Source organism: Engraulis encrasicolus, chromosome 22, assembly GCF_034702125.1.
Source record: "Engraulis encrasicolus isolate BLACKSEA-1 chromosome 22, IST_EnEncr_1.0, whole genome shotgun sequence".
Taxonomy (NCBI): Eukaryota; Metazoa; Chordata; class Actinopteri; order Clupeiformes; family Engraulidae; genus Engraulis; species Engraulis encrasicolus.
Window position 1 is genome coordinate 2,344,410 of NC_085878.1, and position 18,428 is coordinate 2,362,837.

General features: G+C 44.4%; 1 protein-coding gene across 1 annotated transcript in view; it reads right to left on the minus strand.

The window, feature by feature from the left end:
- Window positions 1-2,801: 2,801 nt before the first annotated feature.
- LOC134438730 (protein FAM227B-like) overlaps window positions 2,802-18,428 on the minus strand; it is a 55,024-nt gene continuing 39,397 nt past the window's right edge. The window contains exons 10-15 of the mRNA XM_063188365.1: window positions 14,027-14,151; window positions 8,072-8,229; window positions 4,925-5,002; window positions 4,313-4,387; window positions 3,867-3,936; window positions 2,802-3,155 (exon numbers count right to left, since the gene is read on the minus strand). Coding sequence (XP_063044435.1) covers window positions 2,985-3,155; window positions 3,867-3,936; window positions 4,313-4,387; window positions 4,925-5,002; window positions 8,072-8,229; window positions 14,027-14,151 — 677 coding nt within the window. The 3' untranslated portion in view covers window positions 2,802-2,984. The remainder of the gene's footprint in view (window positions 3,156-3,866; window positions 3,937-4,312; window positions 4,388-4,924; window positions 5,003-8,071; window positions 8,230-14,026; window positions 14,152-18,428) is intronic.

The following is an 18,428-nucleotide window of genomic DNA, read 5'->3' on the forward strand; positions in this document are numbered from 1 at the left end:
CATTATTTGTATAACGAATTTCATACACAAGTGCAACTCAATGTGCACGCATGCACGTGACGCACACATACACGCATGTGCGCACGCACGCGCACACACACACACACACACACACACACACACACACACACACACACACACACACACACACACACACACACACACACACACACACACACACAGACAATACATGGTCACACACATGACATTCACACACACAAAAGACATTCATCTGTCTCTCTGTTGTTCTCTGTCTTACAAACACACAGCCACACAGACCCACGTGAGTAGACCCACCGCTGACAGCTTTGGACGGCCAAAGAAAGAAGTCATCTAAATGGGCCAGGGTCGAAGCCATCTAAACGGTCCCCCCATCCAGTACATACAATGTAATGAGGACCCAGGTCTGGGCCCCAGTTCTCTCCCTGGGCCCGGGACAACTGACCCCACTGTCCCCATCTGTCAGCTCCCCTGCACGTGAGCATTGACTTGCACAGACACAAACACATGCATTCTCACAGGCATGACTCACACACTCAAAACATGCACACATAAACACACACCATCCTCTCAATCTCATCAAAATATCAACAATCTCCGCTATAAAGGCCTGCACAATTGAAAGCAAACGAAAGTTGAGAAATGGCAACAAAGATATTTTTTGAAAATCTCATGTGTGATGGAAATCATTTTTTTTTTATCGGAGTATTTTGCCAAATAGGACAAAGTCACCAAAACATTTTTAAATATGCTGTTGTTATACATTACAATATCTAGGGCAGTTTTAGCCTTAATTACTTAATGGAAACAAAATGTTAAACAAAAAGCAAATTATTTGTGTGTGTGTGTGTGTGTGTGTGTGTGTGTGTGTGTGTGTGTGTGTGTGTGTGTGTGTGTGTGTGTGTGTGTGTGCGTGTGTGAACTGCTTTTCAAATAGAGTCACGCAAAGCAGACGCAGACCCCTTCCCTTCTTATGTACAGGTATACAGTACAAGACTAATGTTGGGTGAAAAAAAGAGTGCAGATAATGCGGCGCGTCTTTAGCTAAATAAATAAGACGATGGACAGGAAACAGAGCCGTTGGCTCCGTGGACAGCATCAGGTGGGGGCCATGTGGTAAATTCAACAAACTCCCCCCAAAAACAGCTTCCGTTCTCTCGACCCCGATAATTATAAAACAATCCATCCCCGTTTGTTGAGCTTGCTGGGGGAAAACGACGACATTGCTTGCGCATAAGCCGAGGAAGTCCAAAGCCTGATTCACCATGAGATAATCTTTGTTTTAACATTTCAAACACCGTGTAGAGTGTGATTTAATAAGTCATATCTCGATATTGACGCACAGGATGTTGCTTTTACAAGATATATGGGGTCAGAATAAATATTATTAAAATCACAGCACTATTGCTTATCTAATCTGAATGTCACGAAATGTCAGCCTTTAAATAATAAGTGTTATTTAGCAAGGATAACTAATTTGTGGCAGCGTTAACTATATTTTTTTAATGTCATAACAATTTTCACTTAATTGTTAGTTTCCAGTAAAACACTGCCGTTAAATCAGCTAACAATGACGCACATCAGTTGTCTTAAAAACGTCATGGCGGTACCTCTTTCTTTCTATGAATCACAAATTATATGATGGGGTAGTCAGACAAACTGGGAGTTTTTTTCATCACATGTACAGTCCACCCTTGGTCCTCCCCTATCCTTTGAGACCTTTAGAGAGAACAGAGTAACTAAAGAGGACATTTAATAACGGGTCTGTTTGAAAGCATGAAAAGATAATGTATCTTCTCTTCGCAACTTACAAACATCAAAGTTCCTGGGAACTGTGCATTATTTGGTCATTTCATTGCCAGTTGTGTGAAATAAATTTGAACGTGTCTAGAAAGCTACATTCACTACAAAAGAAAGGTCTCCCCTTAAGACAGTAAATCGAAGAAGGGGCACGACCCCCGTCAATCACTGTTTGCGGTCATCACTACAAATGTACAGATTTACGGTCGAGCGTTTCACACACTCATTCCTTACATAATGTCAACCAATGTCAAAGGGGGGGAAAAAGGTCAGGGTTCTTAGAGAGCGAGAGAGAAAGAGGAAGGGAGGCAGTAAGAGAGAGAGAGAGAGAGAGAGAGAGAGAGAGAGAGAGAGAGAGAGAGAGAGAGAGAGAGAGAGAGAGAGAGAGAGAAAGATGATGAGGGAGGGAGGTCAAGAGTAAGCAAGGGAGGGGAGAGAGAGATGGATGTAGGAAGGGGAAAGAAGGGCGAAGGAGAAACAGAACAGGGAGAGAGGGAGGAGAGAGAGAGAGAGAGAGAGAGAGAGAGAGAGAGAGAGAGAGAGAGAGAGAGTGAAAAAGAGATAGGACACATGAGGTTCTGCTACTACAGAAGGAAGTGATCTTACTGCAGAAAAGGCCCCACATTTAAGACTTCCTGTTAGACAGCATATGGGCCTGTCACTGTAAACTTGTGTCATAAAATGCCCGCTTCCCTGATATCTCTCTGACAGGTAGCCCATTCTGCCAGCCCACAGCTCTTGCACGCAGCACACACACTGAAGCAATGAGGCAAAATATGCGGCATGACTTTGTTAGCCAACGGATATTTTGTTTCGTTTTTGTTTGTTTTGTGTTTTTTTTTTTGGTTGGGTTTTTTCGTTTGGTTTTGTTTCTCTTTTTTTGGAATACATGCAAACAAGTAAACCTTGAAAAATGTCCACATTAAATAATAATAATTATCCTTGTAGATTTAACCTCATAGAATTCACCACATTCATAATAATAAAAATAACATTGCATTATCGAAATTTCAAAAAATGTCATGACACTTGGAGGGGCCTTTCAATTTTGCATTCTTTTCTCTCACGCACAATGATTTTTTTTGTGTGTGTGTTTTATTTTTTTCACTGAGTAAGGGCCCTGAAGCCTTGGCAGTGCTGTGTGGCAAATGAATGTACGCTGTGTACCAGTCAGTCACTCAGAGTCAGGCATGATGCTGTTCCTTATTGTGCTCACTGGGATTCTCTTGGAGTTTGGGACCCTCGTGGGCGTTCCCGCCCTCCTCCGCATTCCTGTTCTTGTCTGAAGAATCACCCTCCTTTTTCAGGCTGGACTGCAGCCTTCGCTTCTGCTTTGCCATCTCTGCATTGTACGCCTGATCACAAAGCAGAGATCGATCGATCGATCAATCGATCAATCAATCAATCAATCAATCAATCAATCAATCAATCAAACACTCTTTACAGTATGTCACATAAGTGAGTACACCCCTCACATTTTTGCAGATCTGTAAGTATATCTTTTCATAGGACAACATTTAACCACTTAAATTTGCTGTTCACTCAAAAAAAAAATCAAGATACAGCCATTAACATTTAACAAGATGTAACTAAAGTGAGCAACCCCAGGCTAAAATCCTGTAGAGAGTGTCTGAGAAGGGGCCATGTTGGTCCTAAACGTCTGAAATGAAAAGGGATTAAAAAGAGGTAATCGGTGTGCGTTTCTTTACATTGAACTTTTACATTTTGAGTCTGTACCTTGCAAAAAATATGGGTGTGAAATTTGAATTAAATCCTATGGAGAGTATGATAATCTGCTTCAGTAGTCACAGTGCACATCAACATGCATGCTTCTTTAAGTGTAACTCATATTTCCAATGTTGACGGTATTCATACATCCCCAAACCAAGTAAAACTCACTTGTTTACCACCACACATGCTTGACACCATCTAAAGCAAATGTGTTTATCTTGGTCTCAAGAGAGATGAAGAGACCAAGGATATGGATCACTGGAAACATGTCGTGTGGTCTAATGAGACCACCAAGATAAACAAATTTGAATCAAAATTGCAACATTGACACTCACCCATCTGCTCACAATGCCCTCACTAAAGATTTTGGTTTCAGCACGACTGCCCATCAGCTGTTTCCGCAGCCTACCAAACAGGACGAAAACAAAAGAGAAAAATCACCGGCTGTGTTTACAGCAGATGTAATCACAGTAATTGGTGCAGTTCATTAGCTGTTTTCAATGGCTATGTTTACGTGACGTTATTAATTCCGAAATTAATAATTCATAATTAACTTTGATCTTTGATAGTTCAGAATTAACTTCAAGTTAACTTTGATCTTTCATTGAATTCCAAATTGTGTTAACATGATGTTTTTCAAAGTGGAATTAAGCTTTATTCAGAATTAAAGTGGGTTAATTCGGAATTAAATATCTAATGTAAACGTAGCCAATGTGATGAAAACCTTTTGTCCTATGCAGTCAGGTCAGCCATATTTGTCACTACTGTAACCATTGCATACCCCCGCAGTTCAGCTATGTTCTTCAGCTTTGTTCGGTGCAACAGCGACACTTCCCAATCAGACGTCTGAATGAACCTGTCAGGAGACAGAAAAGGTTTATTTATTGATTTTTAGGGGCTTTTTGCCTTTATTTTTGACAGAATAGTGGAGGAGAGACAGGAAATGAGTGGGGAGAGAGAGACGTGGAAGGATCGGCAAACGACCCGGGTCGCCTGCGTAGTAACCCAGTGCCCTACCATTAGGCAACGGCAGGACCACCAGATAAGGTTTAACATCTCTCTGCCCTAGGTAATAATGATGCAAGTGACAACATCAGTTCAATAAAGACGCTTTTGCACACCTCTGTAGTTGGGCAGGTGCGTAGGATGTTATCCCAGCGGGGTTGTCAGTCAAGTGAAAAGAAATCCCGCACACTGTCCATTCCACCAACAAACTTTAATGCAACGTTTCGGTCATCCGACCTTCTTCAGGTAAAGGGTAACTTTATTTATATTACTTTCTTTATTTGTTGGTGGAATGGACAGTGTGCGGGATTTCTTTTCACTTGACCGCAAGTGACAACATAAAATAGAAATGAGACAGAAAAAAACCCCAAAAAACAAAAGGTCTTACTGCTTGTAGTTCTGGCGCATCTTATCGATCTTTCCCTGAGTCTCATGCAACACCTCCTGGTACGTAGGTTTCGATGGAGTGCCATCAGGTAGTCAAGGAGGTTTTTTTCTACTATGGCAGATGTACACTGAAACAAAACATCTTATTCCTTAAAGGGGTATGCCACTATTTTGGGGCTTAATACAGTTAAAATCCTACAATGCTACACGGATCCATTGACTTTCACTAGCTTAGCGACATATTCCCTCTTTTAACTTGTCTTAAAGCAAGACAACGCTTAACATGAAAAATAAGACACTTTACCTCCTTTATAAACCCCAGCCAACGATTTTAACTGCATTAAGCCCCAAAATAGTGGCATACCCCTTTAAGCTTAAGAAATAAGACATGTTGCTAAAACACTTCAATAATATTCTCCCAACAACAGCTTACCTTTTTAAAAAATATATATTTTGGGGGCTTTTTATGCCTTTATTGTGACAGAACAGTTGTAGAGAGACAGGAAATTAGCAGGGAGTGAGAGACGGGGAGGGTTCTGCAAATGATCTTGGGCCGGAATCGAACCCCATTTCGCCGGTGGAGCAGTCGAGTGCCCCGGCGATTGATCCACGGCTGGGCTGACAACAGCTGATCTTAACGACTCATCAAAAAACACATACCTCAGCCGATTGGTGAAATCACATTGTAATAATGTAATGTTGTAATGTAATGTAATGTAATGTAGTAATGTAATGTAATGGTAACACTTTATAATAATGTTCCTTAGTAAAGACTCAGTAAATAATTAACTAATGATGAATAAAATATTAACAAATGTTTTTATTATTAACTAAGCTTTATTAATGCTTTATAAAATATCTACAAATGATATCTGCAAGATTTTACACACCTTATAACAGAGTATTTTATTCATTTACAAGCAACTTGTAAATGTTTGATAAATATAAAACATTAACATAGCATTTCCTAGTCATTTACAAGCATTCGTTTACATTTCCTAGTCATTTACAAACGTTTGTTAATGTTTTGTTCATCAATAGTTAATTATTTATTAAGTCTTTATAATGCTTTTTTGCATCCACTATTCTAAAGTGTTACCAATGTAATCACATTGCATTACATTTAGCTGGCCAAAGTGACTTATGGTAGTTACAGAGCATTGGTTACACTGGTAACGCTTTAGAATAAGGTTCTTCTAATAAGCGTTTATAGTCACTAGTAAGCAGGTAGTAATACCCTTACAAGTGCCCAATAACATGCTTATTAACTTTGTTAACATCTTATAAGCTGCTCATTATGTGTTTATAGTGGTTTATTTGTTTTGTCTTATTATTTACATCAGTACACATCTTGATATGTTGACTAATACTAGATATGGAGGCGTCGCGAAAAAAATACATTTTCAAGATGGCTGCCATGTGTACCGATTTTCATGCTTTTACTCAAATAAAGTTACTCATCAGATGTTAACAACGTTAATAAGCATGTTAACAAAGTTAATAAGCATGTTATTGGGCACTTGTAAGGGTATTACTACCTGCTTACTAGTGACTATAAACGCTTATTAGAAGAACCTTATTCTAAAGCGTTACCGTTACACTGTGGGGTAAGGTGCCTTGTTCAAGAACACTAGCCCATGGATGAAGGTGTAGGGACACACATTCTTCCTATTGGACAGGGTGGGATTCGAACCTGCAACCCTCTGATCCACAGACAAATTCTCTAACCATTAGTGGCCTTACATTAGTGGCTGCATCCTAACGCATACATACCTGTAAGGCTACACATTGCTACACTTCGGCCAGCATTATGCATGGATGCAAATCACGCTCTCTCAATTGTTGATACTAAACGCACGTTGCATGCCCTGCCATTGGAGGAAATACTTGCGTCACTGTGGAGCACGTGGTTATGCGGTGAAACAACGCGCAATAACGCGTGTTAGCTCGCATTGCTCGCGTCGAGTGTGCAAGCCCCCTTAGGCCAAAGGCCACAGCTGTCTACCACGAGCCACTACTTTCTGAAGACGAGGATCTGCGCAGCACAGCATGCCATGCAGGCCTAGAAACTATAAAACTATTAGCAACTTGTGAAGACCTCAGAGAGTGAGAGCCACAGCGCAGAAGCTACATTATGAGTCTTAAAAAAAACAAAAAAAAACTCATCTCGTGCCAGAATCATGACTTGCACCATTTAGCCCACGAGGGCCGATATATATAGGCCATTTCATGCGCCTAATGTGCTTTGTGTAGCGCAATCAACGGCAAATTATTTTTGAGTCCCCGCTGTTCATAATCCCTGTAGCCCTTGAAGTGGGGGGACTATATTGTGGAAAACGGCAACATGTCCCTGTATGCTTTATTAGCGTGTTACTGAGAGACTCTACATATTAGCTGCATAACAACCTGTAAAACATCTGCTGCAGGCAGGGGCCTCCTCCGAGGAGAAGGGGGATACCATCATCTGGAAACATTTTGATTTCAAGAGAGACAGAGAGAAACACGAGAGAGAGAGAGAAAGAGACAGAGAGAGAGCGAGAGAGAGAGAGAAAGAGAAGAGAGAGAGAAAAGAGAGAGAGACGACTGTCGCAATGATAACAGTAAAGAGTTCCACAGGGAAGAGGCCTACAGAGGAAGAGTACTTTGCTAAGCTATATCAGATAAACCACGAACATCTGCGCAGACAATTACACATTACAGGAAAGGTTGCAAGCAAAGGGGACAAACTCCAATTCCAAAAGTCATTAGTCTTCCTTGTAAATGGTAATTTATGACTCCGTATAATCCTGATGAAATCAGTGGAAAAGGTCTCCTCGGCGTGCATTACATCATTTCGCGAGACAAACATTTTTCATGTAGCGAAGGAGGAGACTGTTGATGGTAAATTCATTTTGAATGATAGATATGCCCCCATTTCCCCACTGCCAGACGCACGCACACACACACACGCGTGCACACACACACACACACGCACAGGCACACAGGCAAACAAACAGACCTGTTTGTGCAATTTGCAGATAGATATCCGTCTGGCAATCCCAAAACAGAAACAGAGGGAAACAGAAGAGGAGGAAGAGGAGGAAGAGGAGGAAGAGGAGGAAGAGGAGGAAGAGGAGGAAGAGGAGAAGCAGGACGAGTAAAAGGATATGGCACTGTGGCAATTTCTGTGCGCTTGACCTTGCGTGAGCTGGCGCCGGCGACGGAGGGGATGGCGTGGATCTGGAGATAGCGTGCCACAAGCGGGCTCTGGCCCCACGGCATGAAGTAGATGTGGTCAAACTGAGGCCCGGGCCCAATGTAGTGCGACTATACGGGGGAATAAAGAATAGCAGTAACAAAGACATAACATTGATTACCTAGACAAACACTGAAGCCAAACTCAGGCCCAGGCCCGATGTTTTGCGACTATATGGGGAATAAAGAATAGCAGTCAGTAGCAAAGAAATAGCAATACACAGCCCCTTTATGATGTTAATTACCTAGACAAACACTCAAGCCAAACTGAGGACCAGGCCCAATGTTGAGTGACTGTGTAAAATAAAAAATAACACTGACAAAGTAACATTAATATATAGTTCTTCTATGAAGTTTATTACCTAGACAGACACTCAAGCCAAACTGAGGGCAGCCAGGCCCAATGTAGCGAGACTATCACTATTTCCCAATGTCAAGTGTATGAGCCTTGGAAGTGTGTCAGCCTAATTAGTCACGCCCAATGATAGGATACTCCGCGGAGTTCACCAAAGGGTATCCAATCACTGGGCGTGATTACGAAGGCTGATACACTTCGGAGGACGCTCACTAGACATTGAGAAACGGCCTATGTCGGAAATAAAGAACAAAGGACAGGACAGGAAGTTGAATACTTCTTTATTTTTTGGCTAAAACTGGGATTTACATGCATTTAGCGACTGCAGATTTATCGTTTTTCAACTTTGGGTGTTCTGATCATTCATGTACAGCTTCCAAAATCACAGAATCGAGGCTTTATGTATTCTATGTCGACAGGAAAACTTACAGACGGCAGCTTTAACACAGTAGCAATATTAATGACAGCTCATTGATGGTGTTGATTACCGAGAGTAACACTCAAGTCAAACTAATGCCCGGCTCCAATGTAGTGGGACATAATGATAACAGCTACGATGAAGCTACGATGAACTTAATGGAGAAATACCCAAGAGGGGGGGAGAATGAGCACCCCAACCTGACGGATTCAACGGCAACAGACCTAGGCAATGGACTAACGACTATGAGCGCACAGTGTACATGTGGGAAGGTATGTAAGAACGTGTGAGGTCTCAAAATCCACCAAGCTAAGATGAAGTGTTTGCGGGGAACGGCAGCAACACAACGCACAGTGAGTCGCAGGAGGGGCCCTGCCCGGAGTCACCCCACAGTGCTTGGAACTTCCAAGTGTTGGTGCCGCAGTTCTCAAGCAACCAGTCGGAACGGAGGCGGATAAAGTGGCCGGCATCCACCATGACTACACTGTGGAAGCAGTTTGACGATGACGTGGACCAGATTCTAGTGTCTGTCAAAGGGTTACATGTCGCTATTCCGACGTTAATGTCTATTGTCGGAATACCGTCACGTTTTCCACCGTCCGCCGCTATTCCTACATGCCGCTATTCCGACATCCCTAACCTTAACCCTAACCCTAACCCTAACCCTAACCCCTAAAAAGTGTCGGAATAGCGGCATGTCGGAATAGCGGCATGTCGGAATAGCGATTGCCCCCCGTGGCAAAGGGAGAGGCAGAACGCAAGCTGCAAGCCATGACAACGATCATTGTCAGGTTGACAGCTGAGAGGTTTGGTGAAGAGGAGAGGAAGAGCTCAGGAACGTCCTACACAAGGAACCACAGAGCAGAGAGGGTCCACCTCATAAGGAAGGAGATGATAGCTCTGAAGTCTCTATACAAGGAGGCAGGAGATGAGGAACGCGTTGGTATAGCCCAACTAATATCCATGCACCAGAAGAGGATAAGGACTCTTCGCCGGGCAGAGTGGCATCGGAAGAGGCGACGTGAGAGAGCCCGTAAAAGAGCGGCCTTCATCACGAACCCCTTCAAATTCACGAAAGACCTGCTAGGCCAAAAGCGCAGCGGTAGACTGTCCTCTTCAAAGGAAGACATTGACCAGCCGCTCAGATGTTCAGTGATCCGAGAAGAGAGCAGGAGCTGGGTGATTGTGACCTTTTCATTGATCCACCCGAGCCAGAGGTGCAGTTTGACATGGTGGAACTGAAGCTGATGGAAATCAAGGAGGTTGTCCATAAAGCTAGAGCAGGCTCCACTCCAGGACCAAGTGGCACTTCGTACAAGGTGTACAAGCACTGTCCCAAACTGCTACTGCGGCTGTGGAAAATCTTGCATGTGTTCTGGAGGAAGGGGAAGATCCCAGAACAATGGCGGACGGCAGAAGGGGTCTGGATTCCGAAGCAGGAAGGCTCCACCCCAGCTCGACCAGTTCCGCATCATCTCTCTCCTTTGCATCGAGTCCAAAATCTTCTTCAGCGCCATCTCAAATAAGCTGAGCAGCTACCTGGCAAGGAACACCTATATCGACATGTCAGTCCAGAGAGGTGGCCTTTCAGGCATGCCGTGCTGTGCGGAGCACACTGGTGTGGTAAAACAGCTTATCCGAGAGGCCAGAGAAAACAGGGGTAACCTGTCAGTGCTTTGGCTTGACCTGGCCAACGCATTCGGCTCCATCCCCCACAAGCTTGTCCAGCTCACTTTGGTGAAACATCATGTCCCCAGCAAGTGTAGAGACCTCATCATTGACTACTACAACAACTTCAGGATGAGGGTCCCCTCAGGAGCAACTCCATCAAGCTGGCACAAGGTAGACATAGGCATCATCACAGGGTGTACCATCTCTGTGGTGCTATTCTCCTTGGCCATGAATGTGCTCACCAAGTCTGCGGAGCCAGAATGCAGAGGACATCTTATGAGCTCTGGACAACGTCAGCCACCCACCAGGACATTCATGGATGACCTTACAGTCACCACAGAATCAGTCCCAGGATGCCGGTGGATTCTGAAGGGTCTGGAGAAGATGACGGAGTGAGCCCGAATGAGTTTCAAGCCAAATCCAGACCAATGGTGCTGAGGAAAGGAAAGGTGGAGGACAAGTTCTGGTTTAACATCTCAGGCACAGCCATCCCAACTATCACAGAGAAGCCAGTCAAGAGCTTGGGCAAGGTGTTTGACAGCTCTCTCAAGGATGCAACATCTATCCAGACCACCTGTGCTGAGTTGGATGGCTGGCTGAAAGCCAGTGGACAAATCTGGGCTACCTGGAAAGTTCAAAGCCTGGGTGTACCAGCACGGCATCCTCCCCAGGATCCTGTGGCCTCTCCTTGTGTATGCCATCCCAGTTTCCACAGTAGAGACCTTGGAAATAAAAGTCAGCAACCACCTGCGTAGGTGGCTGGGGTTACCTAAAAGTCTGAGCAGCAACAACAAGCAACAACAAGCTGCAGCTGCTCTTTAAATCCTCGGAGGAGGAGTTCAAGGTAGCAAGGGTTAGAGAGGTGGTGCTGTACAGGGACTCCAGTGATCCAAAGGTGGCCAATGCTGACATCCAAGTGAGGACAGACAGGAAGTGGAAGGCAGAAGAGGCCGTACAGACCGCTGAAGCTAGGCTGCGCCACAGGGCTTTGGTGGGAGTGGTGACACGAGGCAGAGCGGGTCTAGGATCCTTTCCAACTCCGAAAATGAACACCAGGGGGAAAGAGAGGCGGTGCCTGATCCAAGAGGAGGTGAGGGCCGATGTGGAGGAGATGCGATCCTGTAGGGCCGTCGGCATGAGACAGCGCGGGGCCTGGACAAGATGGGAGAATGCGCTGGAGCGGAAAGTAACCTGGAATGAGATCTGGAGAGCTGAGCCCCACCGCATCAAATTCCTTGTCCAGGCAGTGCACGATGCGTTGCCCAGTCCGTGAAATCTGCAAGCATGGGGTTTAACAGAGTCACCAGCCTGCCCATTATGTTCCAAAAGAGGCACCTTGGAACGCGTTCTTAGTTACTGTACAACAGCACTAGGAGAAGGGCGTTACCACTGGAGGCAGACTATAGCTGAAGCTATTAGCACAGAACTGGTATGGGCAAAGCAGCAACGTACCCCGAAGAACACCATCACCTTTGTCAAGGCTGGGGAGCAGGTTGCCCCAGCAAACAAGGTACCAACAGGAATACTGACCTCAGCAAAAGACTGGCAGCTGCTGGTGGACCTTGAGAAACAGCTGAAATTCCTCAGCAACATTGCAGTCACCACCCTCCGCTCTGATATCGTCCTTGTATCAGAGGCCACCAAGCAGGTTGTAATGCTGGAACTTACAGTCCTGTGGGAAGACTGCCTGGAAGAAGCTTTTGAGAGGAAGCTCTCCAAGTACGCGGGGCTGGTCAATGAGTGGGGGAATGGAGGGCGAAGTGCCTACCAATCGAGGTAGGATGCAGAGGCTTTGCTGCCCGATCCTTGTCCAGTGCATTGGGCCATTTAGGCATCGTTGGACTGCAAAAGAGGAGAGCCATCCGCAATACCACCGAAGCGGCAGAGAGGGCCTCAAGATGGCTGTGGCTCAAGAGAGGAGATCCATGGAGTCGTGGTAGCTAGCATGCCATCTGGACACAAGCTGGGGCCTGATCACCCCCGGCTGGGTTGCCTGGAAGAAGTGTATGACGTTGAAAGACCCGAAACACCCAATGATTTCAGGAACATCACTGAGGATGTGTCCAGTTGCATCAGTATATGTATTCCCACAGTCAGAAAGTAACAATACAAAGCTCTTCATGATGATAATTACAGGATGTTAAACAATCAATTAATTGATGTTAATCACTCTCAATCAAAATGAGGCCTGGTCCCAATGTAGTGGGAAATAAACAATGACAGAAACAAAGTAATAATAATAACAGTAACAGTAATGACAGCTCATCTATGATGTCACTTACACAGAAAAACACTCAACCCTTGAGGCCGTCTTATCCGGACCCTGACATACTTTTAATGTAATGCAGTTTCACTTGAAATATGAAATGTAAATGTACAGAAATATTAGTAATTACATTGGCAATTCAATTAAGGCTCAGGGTTAATGTGAATGGTTCATAGTAAATTGTGCAGTGTTAGTTCAAATTAACATTATTTAGTCCTCCTCTCTAAGTGTTGAATTGAACATGTACGGAACATGACGTCCCAATAATGATGTAATGTCTCTAATTATTCATTGAAATGTATCAGTTATCTCCAATTGTGCTTTTTTGGGTGTTGTTAGGGTGGTACCAACAATATTAAATGTTATTTGACAAAAACATAACAATAAAAATAATAACACAGAACACACGTGGCATAAAACATCACAAAACACAGCTGCGGTATGAAAGCTCGTAGTGAGGCGGTGGTCATCTACGATGCTAATTATCTATACAACGGCCCAAGCCAATAAACTCAAAGCCATAATTTTTTGCTCAACTGGAGACAGATGTTTACGCCAGACAGTTTACAGTTCCTTACTTAGTATTTCAATTCCTTCAGGCTGCATACATGGTTAAAAAATCATATGAATCTTAAGAATCTTAATGAAACAAAACTCTTTTTCATGGCATTGGGGGATAATAAAAGAGCTATGTAACCACTAAAACAGATGTTTATCTCTGAACATCAGGCTGACATTCACAGTATAGCTCAAACAAACAGCACTAATTAGTTTTTGATTAGTTCCTAATACTTTATCTCCAAATTCAGTGCAGACCATAGTGACGCCACAAACCAAGGAGACAGGAATTCAAAGTTCCAGGACATACGTAGTTTTGTCTCAGAGGATGGAAACGCATAAAGTGGTTGGAGGACAGTGACTACGCACACACACAGTGCCTTAACCCTTTGAGGAGTACCATCACATAGTATATTCGATGGTATAAATGCAGTCCCTTTACTATTTATCATGGTATTCCTTTGATGTACGTAAAAAATGTTGAGTTGTCGCTGCGATGTCACTTCTACTACTAAAAAAATCTATTACACAGCGCACCTTTAAAGGGTATGCAAGACAACAACAGTTGTAGACTGCTGCTCTACAGCACAGCACAGCTCACCTCTTGGTGCCTTCGGATGGCGCCCAAGCTGACTTCCCCACAGCTCCTCCTGTCCACTGAAGACGTGGGCGTCTGCGTCGGCCTCAGGAGAGATGACATCTGCTCCCTCATGTCTGCATGGAAGTCTATAAAAATGAAAGGTGGTCGTGCAGGTTAATCACCACTGATGATTAGTTAGAGCAATGGTTCTCAAACTTTTCCCATCATTCCCCCCTTCGGATGGTCTGAATACTTCAGAGCCCCCCCAAGCAACAGCAATACTTGCGCAGACTGATTTTACAATCGCTGCGCTGGAAAGGCGACTGGTGAGATTTTAAAAAAGAGGGACGTGTGTTCATTTCCTCTGCTATTAAATTTATGACAATTTGTAATATAATGTTGGTGAGGGCTTAACATGTTTTGCTTATTGGAGAGACAGGAAATAATTTCCTTGGGGGAAAACCCCCCAAAATCAGATGTCACAGGCCCCCCCTGCAATGCCTCCGCGCCCCCACCAGGGGGGCTTGCGCCCCACTTTGAGAAACACTGAGTTAGAGCACTCAAGATATGTATACCATTGAATTTTTTTTAAACAGAATTTAGTGATGATGTCACATTGGGGACTCCCCTTCAGCAGACAGGCAACAGAATCTTGTGTTTCCAGTCCCCAACATGATGTCATGCTCTGCTTGAAGGGAAAGAATAACTGCCACTTATTCATATACAATTTTGTTGTGTGGTACCCAACCAAATCATATATTTTTATTTCGTCCTTTTATTTAGTTATTTATTTTCTATGCTTATCAAAGTATGGAACATATGTATTATTGGTGTAAGAGAGAGGAGCAAAGCATTACGTCAGGAGCAGATGGGCAGTGAGACTGGCCCCTCACTGCGGGCCCACCAGCTGGAGCGGGAGTTGTGATTCAGGGCCGAAACACCCAGAGAAGGCTGGACACCACCTGATGACATCTGCTTCTGGCGTAGGGCTACAGCTACCTGCGAAGGTGGTTGAGAAAGGCACCTCCTGTGTATGCATCAAGTAGCTTATGAATGTGTATTTCCTATGTTCGCCTATTAATTGATACAATAAAGATGTTTGTGTCACAAGTCTTATTTTCTCTCGCTGACCCATGGGCACCGGAGGAGGTGCGACAGGCAGCAATGCCATGTGTCTATTTATCGATGACGTTTTTTTGTAGTTTTATTGTAAAGTAGCTTATGTGTAGACGTCAGTAGAGATATGCAGTAGTGTTTTTTAATACATTATGTTACACAGTATATATTGCAGCTTGTCATCTCATTATTATTGATAATGAAAACAAAGACACTCTATTGTATTCTCTATATCTATGATTCTATTCTAGTCTAGTCTATTCTATTCTATTCTATTTGGCAATTTAGAGTGCCATAAAGTAAAACCATTTCATTTTCTTTGTTGGAGTTTTGGAGTGCACAAAGCAACTTCTGTTATTGGTCTTTTGATGGCAGCATGAGTAATGTGATTATTTTAAAAAGCCGGAGATAAACAGGACAGGAATATAAGTACCCGGCCAATATGTCCATTTGTGGGGAAGGCAGAGAGGAAAAAGACAGAAACAACCACAATACATCACTGGTAGGTATTTGGTATGTTATTGCTATCACTCTGTCAGATCAAGAGGAAGGACGTTTTTGGACTGATTTGTCCTTTTGAGTGGCTCAAATATTTTGTACCAAGAGAGAGAGAGAGAGAAGAGAGAGAGAGAGAGAGAGAGAGAGAGACACAGAGAGAGAGAGAGAGAGAGAGAGAGAGAGAGAGAGAGACACAGAGAGAGAGAGAGTTTGTACCGAGTTTGTGAAGAGAGTGAGAGAAGAGGCAAAAATGACCTTTTTAAATACACAAGACAGTGATGTTTGTCCAGCAGCACATCACACACACATTGTAGAATACTACGCACTGCGCACAATCACACACAGACACAGACACATGCACACACACACAAATACACACACCCGAGCGCACGAACACACACACACACACACACACCAGCACACGCGCGCACACACACACACACACACACACACACACACACACACACACACACACACACACACACACACACACACACACACACACACACACAGCACAGCACAGCACAGCACAGCACAGCACAGCACAGCACAGCAAGCCTGAATTAGCACTTGGATATTTTGAGATGTCTTTCACACTTAATGCCCCTAAAGCACTACATGTTTACACAGAGAAGAAGCTGCTTTTCTGACTAGAGCCCACATTTGATTTTCGGCCAGGCAGGCTAAGACAATGATCCTGAACAGCTGCCTGACGAATTACCTTGGATCTATTTATGCTGGGGCCGGCCGGACGGCTGACTCACGGGCCCGCTCGCATTCTTAAAGAGATCTGGATCCGCAGCTTGTGTCCGCCCGCGGCTGGCGCACCGCACCACACTGCACCGCACCGCAGAGTATTTTAGCTCCTCTTTAGACCATCTTTGCACCTATTACAGCCCTGTTAGTTGCCACATTCGCTTCCACTGACCAACCCCCCATCAGTGGCGGAAAAATTGCCCACAAGGCCCAGGGCAAGACACTTATAGGGCCCCCTACACAGCTTGCCAAGCTCACAATAGGGTCCTCACCACCAACACGGAAGGGCCCTGGGCCCAGGGGCAAGTGCCCTGCTCGCCCTCCCTATAGCTCCGCCCCATCGCATCAGCACACAGGCAGCACACAACATTTGTACTCGCTGTCACTGGGCTAATCACCTCCAGTACTGGCCAAATGGTTGATGGACAGCTCGGAAATTAACAGAAAAGCAGCTAAGAAAGAATGTGAAGATCTGTCTGTGTGTCTGTCTGTCTGTACGGTTTGTCAGCAATAGCCTATTTCAAATGTTATACTGAATTATACTACTAAATTATACTGAATGTTACCAGGAAAATGGTTGATGCACACCTTGGGTATAAAAGATATGAAAGTAGACAGTGCAGTAAAAAAAAAAAAAAAAACTAAAATGGTGAAGATGATGGTGCATCAAGATTCAGTTTTGAATTTGGGCAGATTTGGCTTTGTTGACTGGATTTCCGATCCGGCCAAATCTTAAGCAGTGAATTTAGTATTCGGCAGAACCTTAAAAGTCATGATTCTTTACATCAGCTATTTTAAACATATCAGTGCTGAAGCAGGCAGTGGCAGTCAGTCTCTACGCACCGCTGACAGAAAGCAGGCTGCGTTCTAAACGCCCGATGCGCTGCAGCGGTTCACATTTCACATTTTATTTATGCCCCATCAGCTTCTCCTCATGCTGCAACGAGCTGCGTGCTGAGTGATGGGTTGCGTTGCGCTGTGTACGAGGGGCAATAATGGAGGCCAATAACATGTCAAGACCACAAGACGACGGACATCCACAATCAGGGAAGCCGACAGAAGGGGACAAAGGGGTCAGTTGTCCTGGGTCCAGGGAGAGAGGGGGCCCCAGAATTGGGTCCTCATTACATTGTAGGTATTGGATGGTGGGCCCATTCAAATGACTGTGTCCCAGGCCTGGCAAAAGCTGTCCGCACCCTTGTCCCCAATATATGCCAGCACAGCACTGGCTTATTAAGACAGAGGTCCCTTAATAGGGATGTTAACCGGTTAACCGATAGTCGACCGGATCAACTTTAACCGGTTAAAATTTTCTGCCACCGGTTAACAGGTTGTAATAATAATAATTATTATAATGATAATATCCTCCCAAAAAGCCCCCAAAAAACGATAATTTTGAGGTTTTAGTACGATAATTCAGCATTTTCCATCTGACAACAGTGGCTGGACATGGCAGGTCCTGTCTTCACAGCAAAAAAAAGGCAAAAAAAACAGTGCTGTGCATATCAGGCACGCGAACGTTGTATAATTTAAGAAAACCGGTTAACCGGTTAACCACCGGTTAATGAGTCTCAGTAGCCGGTTAAGAGTTTTTTTCAATTTTCGCCATCCCTACCCCTTAATAATGCCTTTTGTTCTTGTTGGGGAGGAGGGGAGGCGGTTAGGTGGGTGATGGGAAGTTGGGGGTGGGGCTGGGGGTGAGGAGGTCAGTGAAACGATCTGTTTTTATGCTACCGACTCCAATAAAACCCTCACACGTCACATAAAAAGTTGTGTCCCTGAAAAATAGCAAGCACATGCAAAAATCAAAACCTCACTGAGCCTGGCTGCATGTGGCACATACACACACACACACACACACACACAGATCACACACTCGCACGCACACACACGCACACACACACACACACACACACACACACACACACACACACACACACACAGAGATCATACACACACACAGAGACACACAGACACACACAACACACAGATCACACACACACACACAGACACACACACACACACACACACACACACATACAGACACCCCGAC